The sequence below is a fragment of the Gastrolobium bilobum genome, unplaced genomic scaffold (assembly GCF_033153095.1).
Source record: "Gastrolobium bilobum isolate Gb01-03AN ecotype WA unplaced genomic scaffold, APGP_CSIRO_Gbil_v1 utg3226, whole genome shotgun sequence".
NCBI lineage: Eukaryota > Viridiplantae > Streptophyta > Magnoliopsida > Fabales > Fabaceae > Gastrolobium > Gastrolobium bilobum.
The window spans coordinates 399,082-412,500 of NW_026897987.1; the positions used below are offsets into that span (position 1 = coordinate 399,082).

Genomic DNA, 13,419 nt, shown 5'->3' on the forward strand with positions numbered 1-13,419 from the left:
ACATCGAATTCACCCTTCAAATGACCGATACGATAAACCATTCATACTTTGATTAAGACAAAGTTTAGGACCTCTTAATTAAGGTTCAAGTTGACCTATAGTTTTCCATATCGAACCAACTGTACAATAACGAGATGTCGGGTAGGTGAATCAAATAGGCTCTGTGGCCTGTTGAATTGGGTTTTGTAACTTCGGACCAACCCAAACTCAGAGAGAAAGAAAGAGAGACACATGAGCCCAATCAATACTTTCCAAAAAGCCTGATTGCAAGACCAACCATCACCATGTGTTCTCCTTCACTTCATTTTGTATGTAGTGAATAACAAAATAAAGTGTAAGCAAAATACTCCTCATGCATGTAAATTACATGAAAAAATACTTTATGTATAAATCAATAAAAAGTCTTTAAAATTAAACTATGTTCTCATTTCACAAATTATAAAATTTATAAAGGTAAATGGTCTTATGAATAACCTGGGTTTAATAAATTAAAATAATTGAAAAGAACTAATTCAACCAAAAAGGTTAAAGTATTAAGTAAATTCCATCAATAATTTATATACTTCATTAACACGTCCCTTCACAAAAAAGCTCATTGAACTTAGGCTCAGCCTACTGTACTAAGAAATTTCATAAAGAAAATGAGCGCACGAGAATCAAACCCGAGACATCAAAACTTCCCAATCTAACGCAAAACTTAACAATAATATCCTAATTGAACTATGCTGCTTGACCAGAAAACCCAAATGGAGAAATTGATTATAGAGAAGTTACAAAAATAAGTGTGAAGAATGGGGAAACAAAGTAATCAAAGGAGAACTAGTAGGACTCATTATGAAGGCTACACCCGGTTGTAAGCAAATGATTTGCTGAAGAGGCGACGGATGTATACCACTTGTAATAAACTTGTAGCAGCGAATAATATATACTCCAAAAGTGTGTACAAGACAACACGTTTTCTGGTGCTCTCGTTTGCTGCAATTGCAAAAATTTAATACATAAAACGAATTAAAAGCGATTTACCATCCACAAAGATGCATACATTGATAAATACACATAAAAATGGGACCTCAATCAGGGTCTTTTTAGAAAAACTTAGTATTTAGTGTGTGTGTGTGTGTGTGTGATAAGTTAATAGCGTGTAGCGAGTGAGAACAACTTACTATGTCGATGTCTAGCATCGCGTGCTTTCAAGTACTTTTGCTCTGTTATAATAGACTCCAATGCTTCCCTAAGCTCAGCAATCTTTACATTAATCGGGTCCATATGCTCTGAACCCAAAAAACAAAAATGAGAAAATAAAAACCATTGATAGGTAATCCTGTAAATTTAGGTAAGTTAATTCTATAGAGACACAAAAATCAGGAACTAACCATCTTTAGCTAAGTCATGTTCATTAGGGATGTGGCCAATGTGAATGTAGAAAGACACAGTCTCGGGCGTCGAAGCAGGGTTGTGAAAGCAGAAATTGTATAATCCATTTTGTGTGGCTTTGAACTCAAACTTGTCCCCTGATGTTCCTTTTAAAGCGTGCACTATATTCCCTCCCGGAGATGTCACCTACACACATTGAAACACACACACAAACACAATAGCGTAGAAATTTCTTTTAATATCTGCACATTTAGAATAAAAGAAAAAAATTTAAAGGAAATTTTAAATATATTAAAATACAAAAGAATATAAAAAAAAAACTTTAACTTAATATAAAGAAAGTAAACTGTTACAATAGAATATTTTGAGTCATCAACAAAAATTACGGGCCTCGATTTAATCTTTTAGGAAAAAAAAGGTCTACTTGTGATCTCTCAGAATTTAGAAGTAGACCCAGATAATCAAAATCATGGACATCTGAAATTCAAAAAGACCCACATTAATAATTAACATGGGTCTATTTTGAAATTTAAAAGGATCACAAGTCGATTTTTTTTTAAGAGATTAAATTGGGTTCAGTAATTTTTGTTGATGACCCAAAATATATATATATATATATATATATATATATATATATATATATATTTTTTTTTTTCCCAAAAAATTTGTGTGTGCACTTGCACACACTTAATACGCAGATCTGCCACTGCACACACACATACATATATGTACCTTATGTTTGATTAATATAATTAAGGGTTTTATTAATCTCCATCAATAGGAGATATCTTCTCTCTTATCACTCTCACAATCATACAGTGAAATCCACATAGTTATAAAAAAAATAAAATAAAAATAAAAAACAAAGCTCAAAGATCGATATCTCTATTGGAAAATAAATCCATCTCATGTGGCCGAAAACTAGTTTTTCCCTATAATTAATGCATCTTGTTTGCACATTATTATCAGAGTGTAACAAAGAAGGGGCCGTGTGGGGTTGCTTACCATGAAATCAATGCCAGGATGGTCTGAACTCCAGAAAATATCGTGGTCCATTACTACAAAATTGCCAGAAACAGTGTCTCCGTCATATTGAACGTACTCTGATACGCATTCTTTATCGTTTAAACTGATTGAGAGAGCGAACCCGCGACAGATTATGGTACCAAGGAAAGCGATCACAATAGTGCAGATCTTCGAAGACCAATCCATTTTCCCACTCTGCTACGGTTGTTAATTCCTGATTCACTTTGTATCTCTCTTGGGATAATGCCAAGAATTATTCATCAAGTAGGAACTTTATACGGCTTAAAATCTGGCTAAGTGGTTTAACGGGTCCTTCCTTCCATTTATAAATTTGTGGTAGCTGTTATATTTTCCCTGAATCATAGAATTTTTATTGTAACCATACTAAGTACTAACATACAACTTTATTATTTGAAGTATACTAATTTACATTTAACTATATATAGAAGAGGAAAACTATGCAGCTACATTCCTTTTAATCATCTTGTTTAAGATACACAATCATGACGACGTATTTTATAATATATTTCATATATAATTATTTGATCTTACAACATTTTTGTTTTAAATGTGACAAAAAAAATGTCACTTCTTTCAATATGATAGAGCCAGTACACTCTGCATTCACCACTTGTACATGTTCGCTGTCATTTACGAAGCCCAGTAATATCGATGGCCAACTATTGGGCTTCGATCCACACATGGACAAATTGGACCACCGATTTGGCCCAATTAAACTACATGCTGCCATTACCAGTTCCAAGTTTCATAGCAAGGTTCGTCTCAATAGTAGTAATTCACCATTTTGGACATGTTTCGTTTTTGCCCCAATGAATCAAATGTGATTTTGACTTTTCCAAAGCAAGAAAATTACCGAATCGAATTTCATAATAAGTACACATGATACAATCGGTTCGATTGCAGTGTTACTTGGTGTGCATGGTGGAGGCAATGCCATGAGAGGGTAAATTGCTATCTACGCTTTTGGCATCTCCAATGTTACATTGCTATTTCTTCGGATGATATTAAATGAATCTTAATTTGTTTTCCATTGCTTGCAGTTGCAGGTTCCTTTACCAATTCAAGAGCTATGTGATATTTAGTACCTTTTTTTTCAATTGGTTCATGAAAGGAATTTTGATTCTTTTTGACAATTATACTGTGCATTTACGTTCCTTTTTTGTTTTAAAATGTTGTTAAGGTCATGTGTTAGTGCCATATTTTGTTAATACATTTGGTGACATGTAACTCAGGTGCTACTAATTATGAACAATGATCATGAGGAGAGGGCTCAAATTTAAATATAAATTGTTGAGATGATCAGTGCATTTATCTCCAATATTTTGTTATTACTGCATTTTTGGTATTTTTATTCATGGAATTCTAGTTAAAACTAGTTGTTTTCTGCACCGACCAATTCAGGAGATAATAGAACTATCTTCTATCAATTTGTTGGTGAAGGAAGCCCAAGCTAGAGAAAGTACTCACTATGATCCACACCACAATATTTTGTGCATAGTTTCCAATTGCAAACAATGAAAGGTATATGGGTTCTTCTTGATGCACGATATTCCCTCCTTGCATGGATTTTGGTTTTTCTCTACAGTAGTGGTGCTGTTGTTCCTTATCAGGAATATTGTATCTATTTATTAGCAATTTTCAATAGTTGTTACTTGTTACAGCTTAAGGATGTTTTAATCTATATAATGCATAAAGTAATGTGATTAAGAGTTTTGTAACGTTCTATTTGTTCTTTCCTTTGTCAAGATGTTTCAATCTTGGTTTTCCAGTTCTTATATCTGAAATACTTGGCAAAGAAAAAAGATGGGTGAGCAGATTCAGATATGTCTCACAAAGTTCATTATTAAGCTAAGTTATAGAGGTGGCAAAGTGAGCGGGGCGGTATCAACCCGCCAAAAAACAAGCCAACCCGTCCTAACCCGCATTTGAAAGTGGGCTGAAAAATTCGGCTCGTCTCGTCCCGTTTGGCGGGTTGGGCAGGTTGACCCGCCACCCCAGCCTATTTTACACTAACCAGTCTCGCCCCGCCTATACCCTCCAAAAAACGAGCCCGCCCCACTTTTGAGATGAGTTGTAAAACTCAGCCCACCTTCCGTTTGGCGGGTGAGGCGGGTTGGCGCGCCGAGCCAAGTCCGTTTTGCCGCTCTACTGGCTGGTACTGATTGTCGTTTCCCTCACCAATTATAATTTTTTATTAGGGGCATCAGTTTGTCAAAGATTTTTCAATTTAGGACAGGATCAACTACTGCATAATTCATTGGGAAAACTAGAATGTATGCAACCTGCCTAATAATTGATGAGAATGATAAGTTAATAATAAGATGGCTGCTATATTATATATATAGACGTAAACAATGTTCTATGAATGTCTTGTTACAAAGAAATTTGAGGTTATCTTTTTTTTTAGTGGCTCTCTAGCTTGTCTTGATAATCTGCTTACCTGATCACTGTGATGGCAATTATAGTCAGATGTTGAAACTTGAAAGGGATGGATTTAAAAGAGAAAACACTTAAAGAGGGGAACATATTACCTGAATTAAAACCTGCTGCAGTTGTGGTGCTTCATGAACTTGTTTCTTTGGTTCACAACTGTGTTAGCAAAGCAAATTCATGATCAGCAATTTTTCTCTGATTCAATAAATGATTTTGAGCTTGGAGTGAATGGTAAGCATGAGAAATAGTGATAGTCGACTTGAAATTTAATTACTGTGCTCACTGAATTTGTCCTTCTAGTTATGATGAAATGTATACTTTGTAAAATGTTTTTCTATATTTGGTTGGATAGTCAAGTGTTGCTTTTGTGGTGGGAGCTGAGCTACAACTTCTGTAAGGCCTTTAGAAGTATTTTTCCCCCTTTTGAGAATTTGGTTAATAAGCAATTCAGGTGTTTCTATTTCCATTTTCTCTTTTGAGATCACTTACTATCTAATCTAATAGGCTGTAAAAATGCATGGCAGGGAAGTATATCTGATTCTTTTGTCCATTTAGTTCATGTAACTAGTTTACTAGGGTGAAGGAAAGTGAGCAACAACGGTTGATTACAGATTTTTTCTCCTCACTTAGTAAAATGCTGACCTTTTGTTTTCATTTCTATTTTTGGAAAAGCCTATCAGTGATGGTAGTAATGACTCGAGATAATTTTTTTGGTATGCCATGGAATACTTGACAACATCCTCCCTATTGTGATGTTGTGAAAGTATAAACATTGTATTTGATGTTTCTTTTGGTAGTTCATTACATGAAAAAGCTATTTGATTTTTGCAATCTGGTCTAGATCCTGGAAGACTAGTGCTAGGAAAAACAGGAAGCTATTTTCAGTCTAGTTTCAATTGCTGCTTATCTAATGATGAGAAAGATTTGGTAATGGCAAAGAGGTTGATATGAGGCCTCTCATCTGTGCCATAACCGCATTGCAAGAATTGTGTAATTTAAGCATTAATATGCTTCTCATCTCATATTCTTTTAATCCTAACCTTTCTTTTAGCATTTTGTGCTTCATTATATCCATTTATCTTTTTGCTTGCCAAAGTTTACCATTTATAACATATTCTTCGTATATATGACATTTTCATTTTTCTTTCAAACTCATTATGATTTTCTGACCAAACAAGCAGTTTATGCTTTCTTGTATGAAGTGATTTAGACAATTTTGAACCGTATTGTCGCTTCTTCTTTTTTCCCCGAGAGGGACAGATTTCCTCAATTTATACTTTGACAATGGCATATTTCTCTTTCCAATTTTCTCTATCATCGCCATCATTTCAGTGCATGAATCTTTGGCATTGGTTGCTCTGCATGTGTATTGGAACTTTAGTTTCTCTTTAATACATGGGAGAGAATATGCAGTTGGATTGTAAGATCTTCTTAGTTTTCAGCCAAATAGATGTACACGCTAAAATGTAAAGCGTGTAAATCAAACTAACCAAAATGGCAAAAAAAATTTATTCCTTGACGAAATATGTGCACGACTTTGAAGATGAAAATATTCATTTTCTTTCCTTTTTATTTGCTTCCTTTCTTTTTCCTGTATGGTGCAGGCATTTAAGAATGTATTGGGTAAATTTGTGGGAGCGAATCTTGGGGGGTCAGATAAGATGCTTAGTGAAGGGAACTTTATAGATGAATTGGCCCACCAGGTATCTCCGAAGAGCAATTGATGCATATTTGAAATTGGAAGCTTTTCTTTATCCTGATCTATACTTTTTTTCTATTTGTCAGTAGTTTAATTCACAGTTGAGTAGATGACTATCACTAATTTGAACAGTGTTGTATGCACATTATCTGATTAATGCATTGAGTTGAATGTAACTTAAAACAGATTGAAATTTTATTGAGTCGATTCTCTAGCTCCACGATTCATGTTTCCTTGAAAAAATTGTGAATCTGGACTAGCTAAACTAGCTTGTTATAGCAAAATGAAGGACCCTTGGTGAAAATTAAGTTTTCTTACTCGAAAATCTTCATGTTTAACCACAAGGAGGGACAACTATAAATATGCGTGAAAGAAAGGTGGTCTGATCTGATACCAGGACTAGATCAGTGACCTGTTCTAGTTTAGCAAGTTGGACAAAAATATTGGTATAGTAACACAAGTTGAGGATGAATCTCCAACATTTTGAGCTTAATCTGATCACACCTTTCAGATTGTAATGTTTTAAGTTATATTTCTTTTCACTTCATTAGTATCCGCTTCTTTCTTGTTTTCTCATTACATATATTCGATTATAAGAGAAAAAAAGAAAGAAAAAAGAGAGGATAAGGTATCACTGATATGCTGTACTTGAAATCAGGGTTGAGTGTGATGGCATTGTGTGGAAATTTGGGATTTATGAGTAACTTTTTGGAGCTTGAAATTGAACCATTGTGGATTTTATTTAGTGAGTTGGAAATTAAATTTAGGAAGCCTTAATGAAGATTGGTTTTCGAAGCAGCTAGACAAAAATATCATCGTTGGAGATACTGTTATCTGAGAGTGCCATTTTATTGCTACTTATATTTCTGTTAAATTTGTGTAATGCATGGTATTGTGAGAGGATTTGCCGCGGAAGGAAAAAGTTGAGAAAAACACGTAATATGAAGTTTTGGTAGTGGTAATTATTAGGATTGGAAGGAAGAAAAGAAAGAAAAAGGAGAGATTGTTGAAATGAGATTTCCTAATGGAAGATGACATATGCAAAGATGGTTGGAGGGAATCTAAGAGGCTTTTGGTTTGTCTCTTTGTGCTGCAGAGGGATATGAAAAGAGGCAGTTATTTTAATAGGCAAATGGGATGTAATGTACCTTATCCCTGCAACTTATAACTATACTTTCTAAAAGCTTGGATATAACATAAAACCCAACACACCAACTCCTTTTGTTAATCCCTAGGCTCTTTTTCCCTTCCTCTCTCTTGCAGTGAACTTAACTGAATTTAAGTGACAACAAACTTTTTCCTTTCTTTTTGTTAACCTAGTCTAAGATGACGAGCATGGAAGTGCAACTTTAATGCCAACCTTAATAATTTTGGTCAATTACATACACTTCTTTGAGTTATATTACACACTTTCTTTTGACTTCATTTGCGAAATGGAATTTCATTTTGTAGAGCTTTCCAAAGATCAGATAAGGTATAGACATCAAATTAAGTACACTAGCAAGTTGGCAAATTTTGAATGTGTCTGTTCAATGAATTTATCTGGTAAAATATGTTACAGTCACGTTTAGGGTAAGTTGAAAATTAGGGGTTCATGCAAAGCATAATAATTAGTAAATTGCATGATACTGACTTCAATAATGTTGAAGTGCATTTGTGGATTTAGTTTCCAACCAAAGGCTATGAGTGATGTGGGGATGTGCACAGAATTTGATAAAGGGTTACAGCAAAGAAGGCTGGGAATTATGATTCAAACTTTCAAAGCTCCATTTGAGCAACCGTTGACATTTATATTTCTTTTTGTTTTCTCTTTTTTTTTTTTCCTCTCCCCCTTTTCCTTTTAAATTGAGTACCACCCTATGTGTTACGGACCACCATCACACTCCGCACAAATACACATACACACCATCAACTTAGTTTACCTTTTTGGTCACGCTTATAATGCAATTTTTGGAGCCTCACTTGCTCCTCTTTAGAAAAGCCTCCATTTCTTTGAAACTCTCCATTTTTTCCAAAAAGAAAAAGTGCCGAGGAAAAGAATTTCTTGGAGTTTGGTTAATGCTTTGGCCAATAAATGTGCCCTGCATTTCCCAAATTAGCCAAACCATAGTTTGTTTAGAATTTTGCAACAATCGTTGGGAATGGAATGAAGTAAAAAGATTTTGCTATTTTGCTATGGATGACGACATAATTCATATATTTAGAAACACGTTATTGAGATGAATTGCTAGTTCGGTTGCATTACTTTGAACATTTTCCACCCCTAAATTAGTTTAGGGGACCCATGTAGACAGCTACTATAGTTTTTTATTTTTATTTTTGGTATAAGTGGAGAGCCTAGTCCAGAAGCACTACACAAAGAGCTGATGAGCTACTATAGTTTTTAGTATGTGTTAGAGGGTGAATATAATCCCTTTGTAGCCAAAAAAATTTCACGGGCTAGGATTTGAAATTTCACAAACAGCATAGATGAGCTGTTTCACTCCGTATATCATTCACAAAAAACGTTTGGGTAAGTAGGTAACTTAGTGAACTCAAAATAATAATGGCCAACATGACCCTTATTTATAGCATAGATGGAGACAAAAGTTATGATATGCAACTCTGTGGCACTTATTTGCCAAATCCAAAATGGCATCACTTCTTTAACATAGGCTTGAGAATCTTCATTATTTGCCATCCACACCGACTTCAACCAAATCATTAAACAAATGTTTGAAAAACAAAATCAGAAGCACCAGCACCGTGGAAATTTTTTATATTTAGAATCATATTAATCTAACCCAAAAAAAAAAAAAAACAAGACTATGGTGATGAATTTGACAAATTATCGACACGACTTAACTTCCCCTAGGAATTTATTTTTCTTTTCCTTTAAAAAAAGGAAAAAGAAAATATATATAGAGGGTTGGGGCCAAGGACACTTGTGTCATTTAAAAGTTGCAAGTTGTGGCGGGCGAATACCAACATCACGTGATCACTTCTTCCATCCTCTTGTTGCGTACTTGATCAGCTCTCTCTCTCATATACGATACTTCATCTTATTAGTTCAGAATTTTCCATTCAAATTATGTACTAAAGTTCGAACTACGAATATGTAATGTCCCTTTTGCACTGCAGCATGTAATGCAATGAAGCACATACCCGAGATGGGATGCGAGAAGCATAAATACGTTCACATAATTTAATAATTTATTATAAAATACTTTAACTAACTAATCTTGAATTATATTTAGGAAGAATAATACCAACACATTTTGTAAGAATATTAATTTTATAAAGAGTAGAGTCATTACATCCCATCTTGTCAGGTTCAAGGACTACAACTACAACCAATAAGTCAGCTACCATGCGCGGGAGAGTAAAATGGTGAAACCCATCGCGTCTAACAAACAATACCCAATTTGGTTCACTAAAAGCTGGGCAAAGTCAATCACAGATTTTATTTTCTGTTTTGTTATGAGGTCCACACAGAAATTTGCCTCCCAATAATTAATTATGATGATGAATCATTATTTGTAATATGTGCTGCTGCTTCAGTGATACCATCATCTTTAACGTTCAATGTAGCAATACTAAAGTCAATTCATGACTTATGGCATTATTTTAATTTCTTCAATTTTTATTTTCTCTTTGTTATTTTTTATTTTAATACAATCTTCTTTATTCTCATCGTAGGTTCAAAGATGTTTGATATGTGATGATGCATCTAAGGTGATATTGGGATAGCAACAAGAGGACTAATAATAATTTTGCATTTAGCTAAGACGAGATCAAAAGTTGTCGAGATAAAGATAGGACATAGGTAGTGATAGCAACAAGAGGACTAATAATAATCTTGCATGTGACATTTTCGCTGTTGCATACTGACAAAGAAAGACCACCATCGTGGCTCCTCTTAACTCCATCAATGGAACACATATACATGCGCGCGCACAGTCACAGTTTGCCTCGGCTTTTGGAAAAATTATTCATTTCTCAGGTATTATAGTACTCTTTCTAGGCTAGGTACTATGATTAATAAAACAAAATTACATATATAATTGATTAATGAGAGATGTTAGTACACTTTTTTCATTTACATCCTCGATTATTTTATGGTTGTTGGATTAAAATTAAATTAATGATTCTCACTTAATATATATTATTTTGTAAATTTAATTATAAAAAGAATTGTAAAAAATTATAAGAAAAAAAAAATAATTTCAACCCAAATTGAAAATCTCTCTTGCTTCTGCTTCAGCCTCGTAAATCGAAGAAACAAGGTTTAATATTCGCATATGTAGACAACAAAATTTATATTTTATTTATAGGCTACCTGGGTGGGTTTTATATATATATAGAGAGAGGAAGTTCATGACAAATAATTGAAACAATATATCATGCTACGTAATTTAAATTGGGGGGGGGGGGGGGGGGGGGGGGGGGGGGGGGGGGGGGGGAATGAAACAAAGGTCTGAACTTTAATTTTAAGGAAAAAGTATATATATATAAGTGTTAAATTAAAGGTTTAAAAATTTGTCATATTAGATAAGAAGAATATCTTCTCTTACACACATTAAATAGGTGAATCCCATTAAAAAAATAGAAAAAAAAATTAAAGAAATCCACATATTTATTATATGTATAAGAGAAGAAATTATTTTCATGTAACACAATAACTCTTTAACCCTAAATTAACACAAGTTGACGATTGATATGCCAAAATATATTGCCCATTTTACCCTCGGGGCTTGGAATTATTCCCTTGTTTGCGTCAACAATTCCCCCACGTTTCTGGGGCAGTGGTTGTCCCAAGTAATCCAAAACCTTGAAGAGGCTTCAATGGCGCGTGTTGGTGGTGGTACTCTACGCCTCCCGCGAAGGTTAGCGCATCCTTCACATTCAGGCTAACGTCAACGACGCAGCCTTTACCTCCGTCAACTCCTTCGTTGGCATCCCGTTTGACTCCCAGAAAGTCCCTGGTGAGACGGTCGTTCTTGGGGAACCCTCTCTGCATGCTCATGTAATCGGGGACCACCGAGTCGAGTTGACTCAGTGTTCCAAACTCGCCCATGCCGAGGTGGTGAGTCACGTGACCCATTGACCCATTGATAGCAGCGGTACCAACGGTTGCAGCCTTTTGAAGCAATGCAGTGGCTGACATGTATGCTGACGTGGTGGCGTTGGATGATGGTAATTGCGTGGGGACATGAAGGTTCCCGAAGGGTGACGTCTTATATTGCTCATGGCTATGAGGTTGTTGAAGAAGTGAGGGTAAAGAAGAGAGGGTGGGGTTATGGAGATTTTGAGCTTCAGGCTTGATATATTGGAAGGTAGCATCAATATTGTTGCTAGGGTTAGGGTTTTCTTGAGATGAGTCCCAGGGAATGAAATTGTTGAACTGATGGTTTTGGAAGAGAAAGAGAGACTGACCTAATGATGGGTTTGTTGTGGTGGGTAATTGGTTTGCTGATACTCTTGCACTTTCTTCAGCCAATGCATCACAGAATGCCCTATGAGTTATGAAGCTGTCCTTCCTGCAGTTTTTCCATCATAAAAAAAATTAAAATAAAATAAAAAATAATGAAAATTTGTATTATCTTTCTTCAGTAGTGCAGAATAATAAGAAGATTGTTATTTCTGGATAAGAAGCATTAGAAAAAAGATCCATATTAGTCCTTCGAAAGGATTAAAATGGGTCCACCTTGAATTTGTTAGGGACTAACTAACTAATTTATTTTTATAAGAGACTAAAGTGGGGACCGTGTTTTTTTGTTAGGATCAAAAAAGGGTCTTTACTCAAAAAAAAATTTAAGTCATGAATTAATTGTGTGGATTATGTTTCAAAGAGGAAGGAGAATGGTCCGTGCTGTCAGTTAATCTTAAATTTTTACATAAGAAGAACCTTAAGAAGTAGTTGAATGCGCAGACAGCATTTTATTTTAGGATATTTTTGATGTTCTTTTCTTTTACATGTGGTCTTGTGTTAGAGTTTTGAATACACAACTGTGTTAAAAATTTGGTAGAGAGAATTTTGTTGTCTTTATGATCTTGTCATACTCGACTAAATTAATCGAATAATTGATGAACAAGTGAAAAAATCTTTAAAAAAAAAAAGTGTGGGAAATCATGCATAAATATGCGAAGGCGATTCCACAAGGAATGAAAAGGCTTGGACCAAACGAGACACTAAGTTGTTGTTGGGTCAAATTTAAAGTAGGAGAGAGGGCATATATAGATGATATATCAAATGACTATCTATGAATACGCTTATGCTTTGTGCATGCAGAAATGTCTATACAATTATATTGGCTAAATATGTTGAAGGTCATAGCTTATAATAATATTTGTCGTTATGATGGCAAAAGCCTTTGGAAAATAGAGCTCATGCAGAACACAAAGATATGGAATTGAAATCAATCCCATGTATTCAGCGATGAAGAGAGAAGAAAGCAACTTGACATATGTATCAGATCGATATTGTTGCTTTGCAGATTTATCAGATTTCACAATGATGGAAGTTCAGATTTCAGGGAAACAATACACAGCATTTCGAACAAAACAAAATTAAGAGAAGGAGAAAGTCAGAAATCATCACCAATTGTCTAACTATTACACTTCTTTTATTTATTTATTTTTAGTAGACAAAAATAAATCTCCATCATTTTCTGAGTATGCAGCCACCTGCACACGCACAAATGTACATAAAGAGAGAAAGAGAAATTACAATTTTTTTTTTATAAACCATAAATATTTTTGACGTAAAGCAATTCTATTCGGAATAAGTTTAATTTTAAGATTTTAAATTTTTTTCAAAAATAATATCAGAAGGATAGAACACATAATTTTATTCTCACCTACTATTATAATTTAACATATTACAA

The 13,419-nt window shown here is 34.4% G+C and overlaps 2 protein-coding genes across 2 annotated transcripts in view; both read right to left on the minus strand.

Annotated features, from left to right (window-relative positions):
• Positions 1-841: 841 nt before the first annotated feature.
• LOC133311980 (transmembrane emp24 domain-containing protein p24beta3-like) lies at positions 842-2,586 on the minus strand. The gene is made up of 4 exons (XM_061513121.1): positions 2,380-2,586; positions 1,374-1,560; positions 1,164-1,271; positions 842-975 (listed from the first exon to the last, which is right to left on the minus strand). The coding sequence occupies exons 1-4, from the start codon at positions 2,584-2,586 to the stop codon at positions 842-844; spliced, it is 636 nt and encodes a 211-aa protein (XP_061369105.1).
• An 8,554-nt stretch (positions 2,587-11,140) lies between these two features.
• LOC133311961 (protein indeterminate-domain 12-like) overlaps positions 11,141-13,419 on the minus strand; it is a 4,656-nt gene continuing 2,377 nt past the window's right edge. Inside the window, exon 3 of the mRNA XM_061513095.1 lies at positions 11,141-12,072. Coding sequence (XP_061369079.1) covers positions 11,310-12,072 — 763 coding nt within the window. The 3' untranslated portion in view covers positions 11,141-11,309. The remainder of the gene's footprint in view (positions 12,073-13,419) is intronic.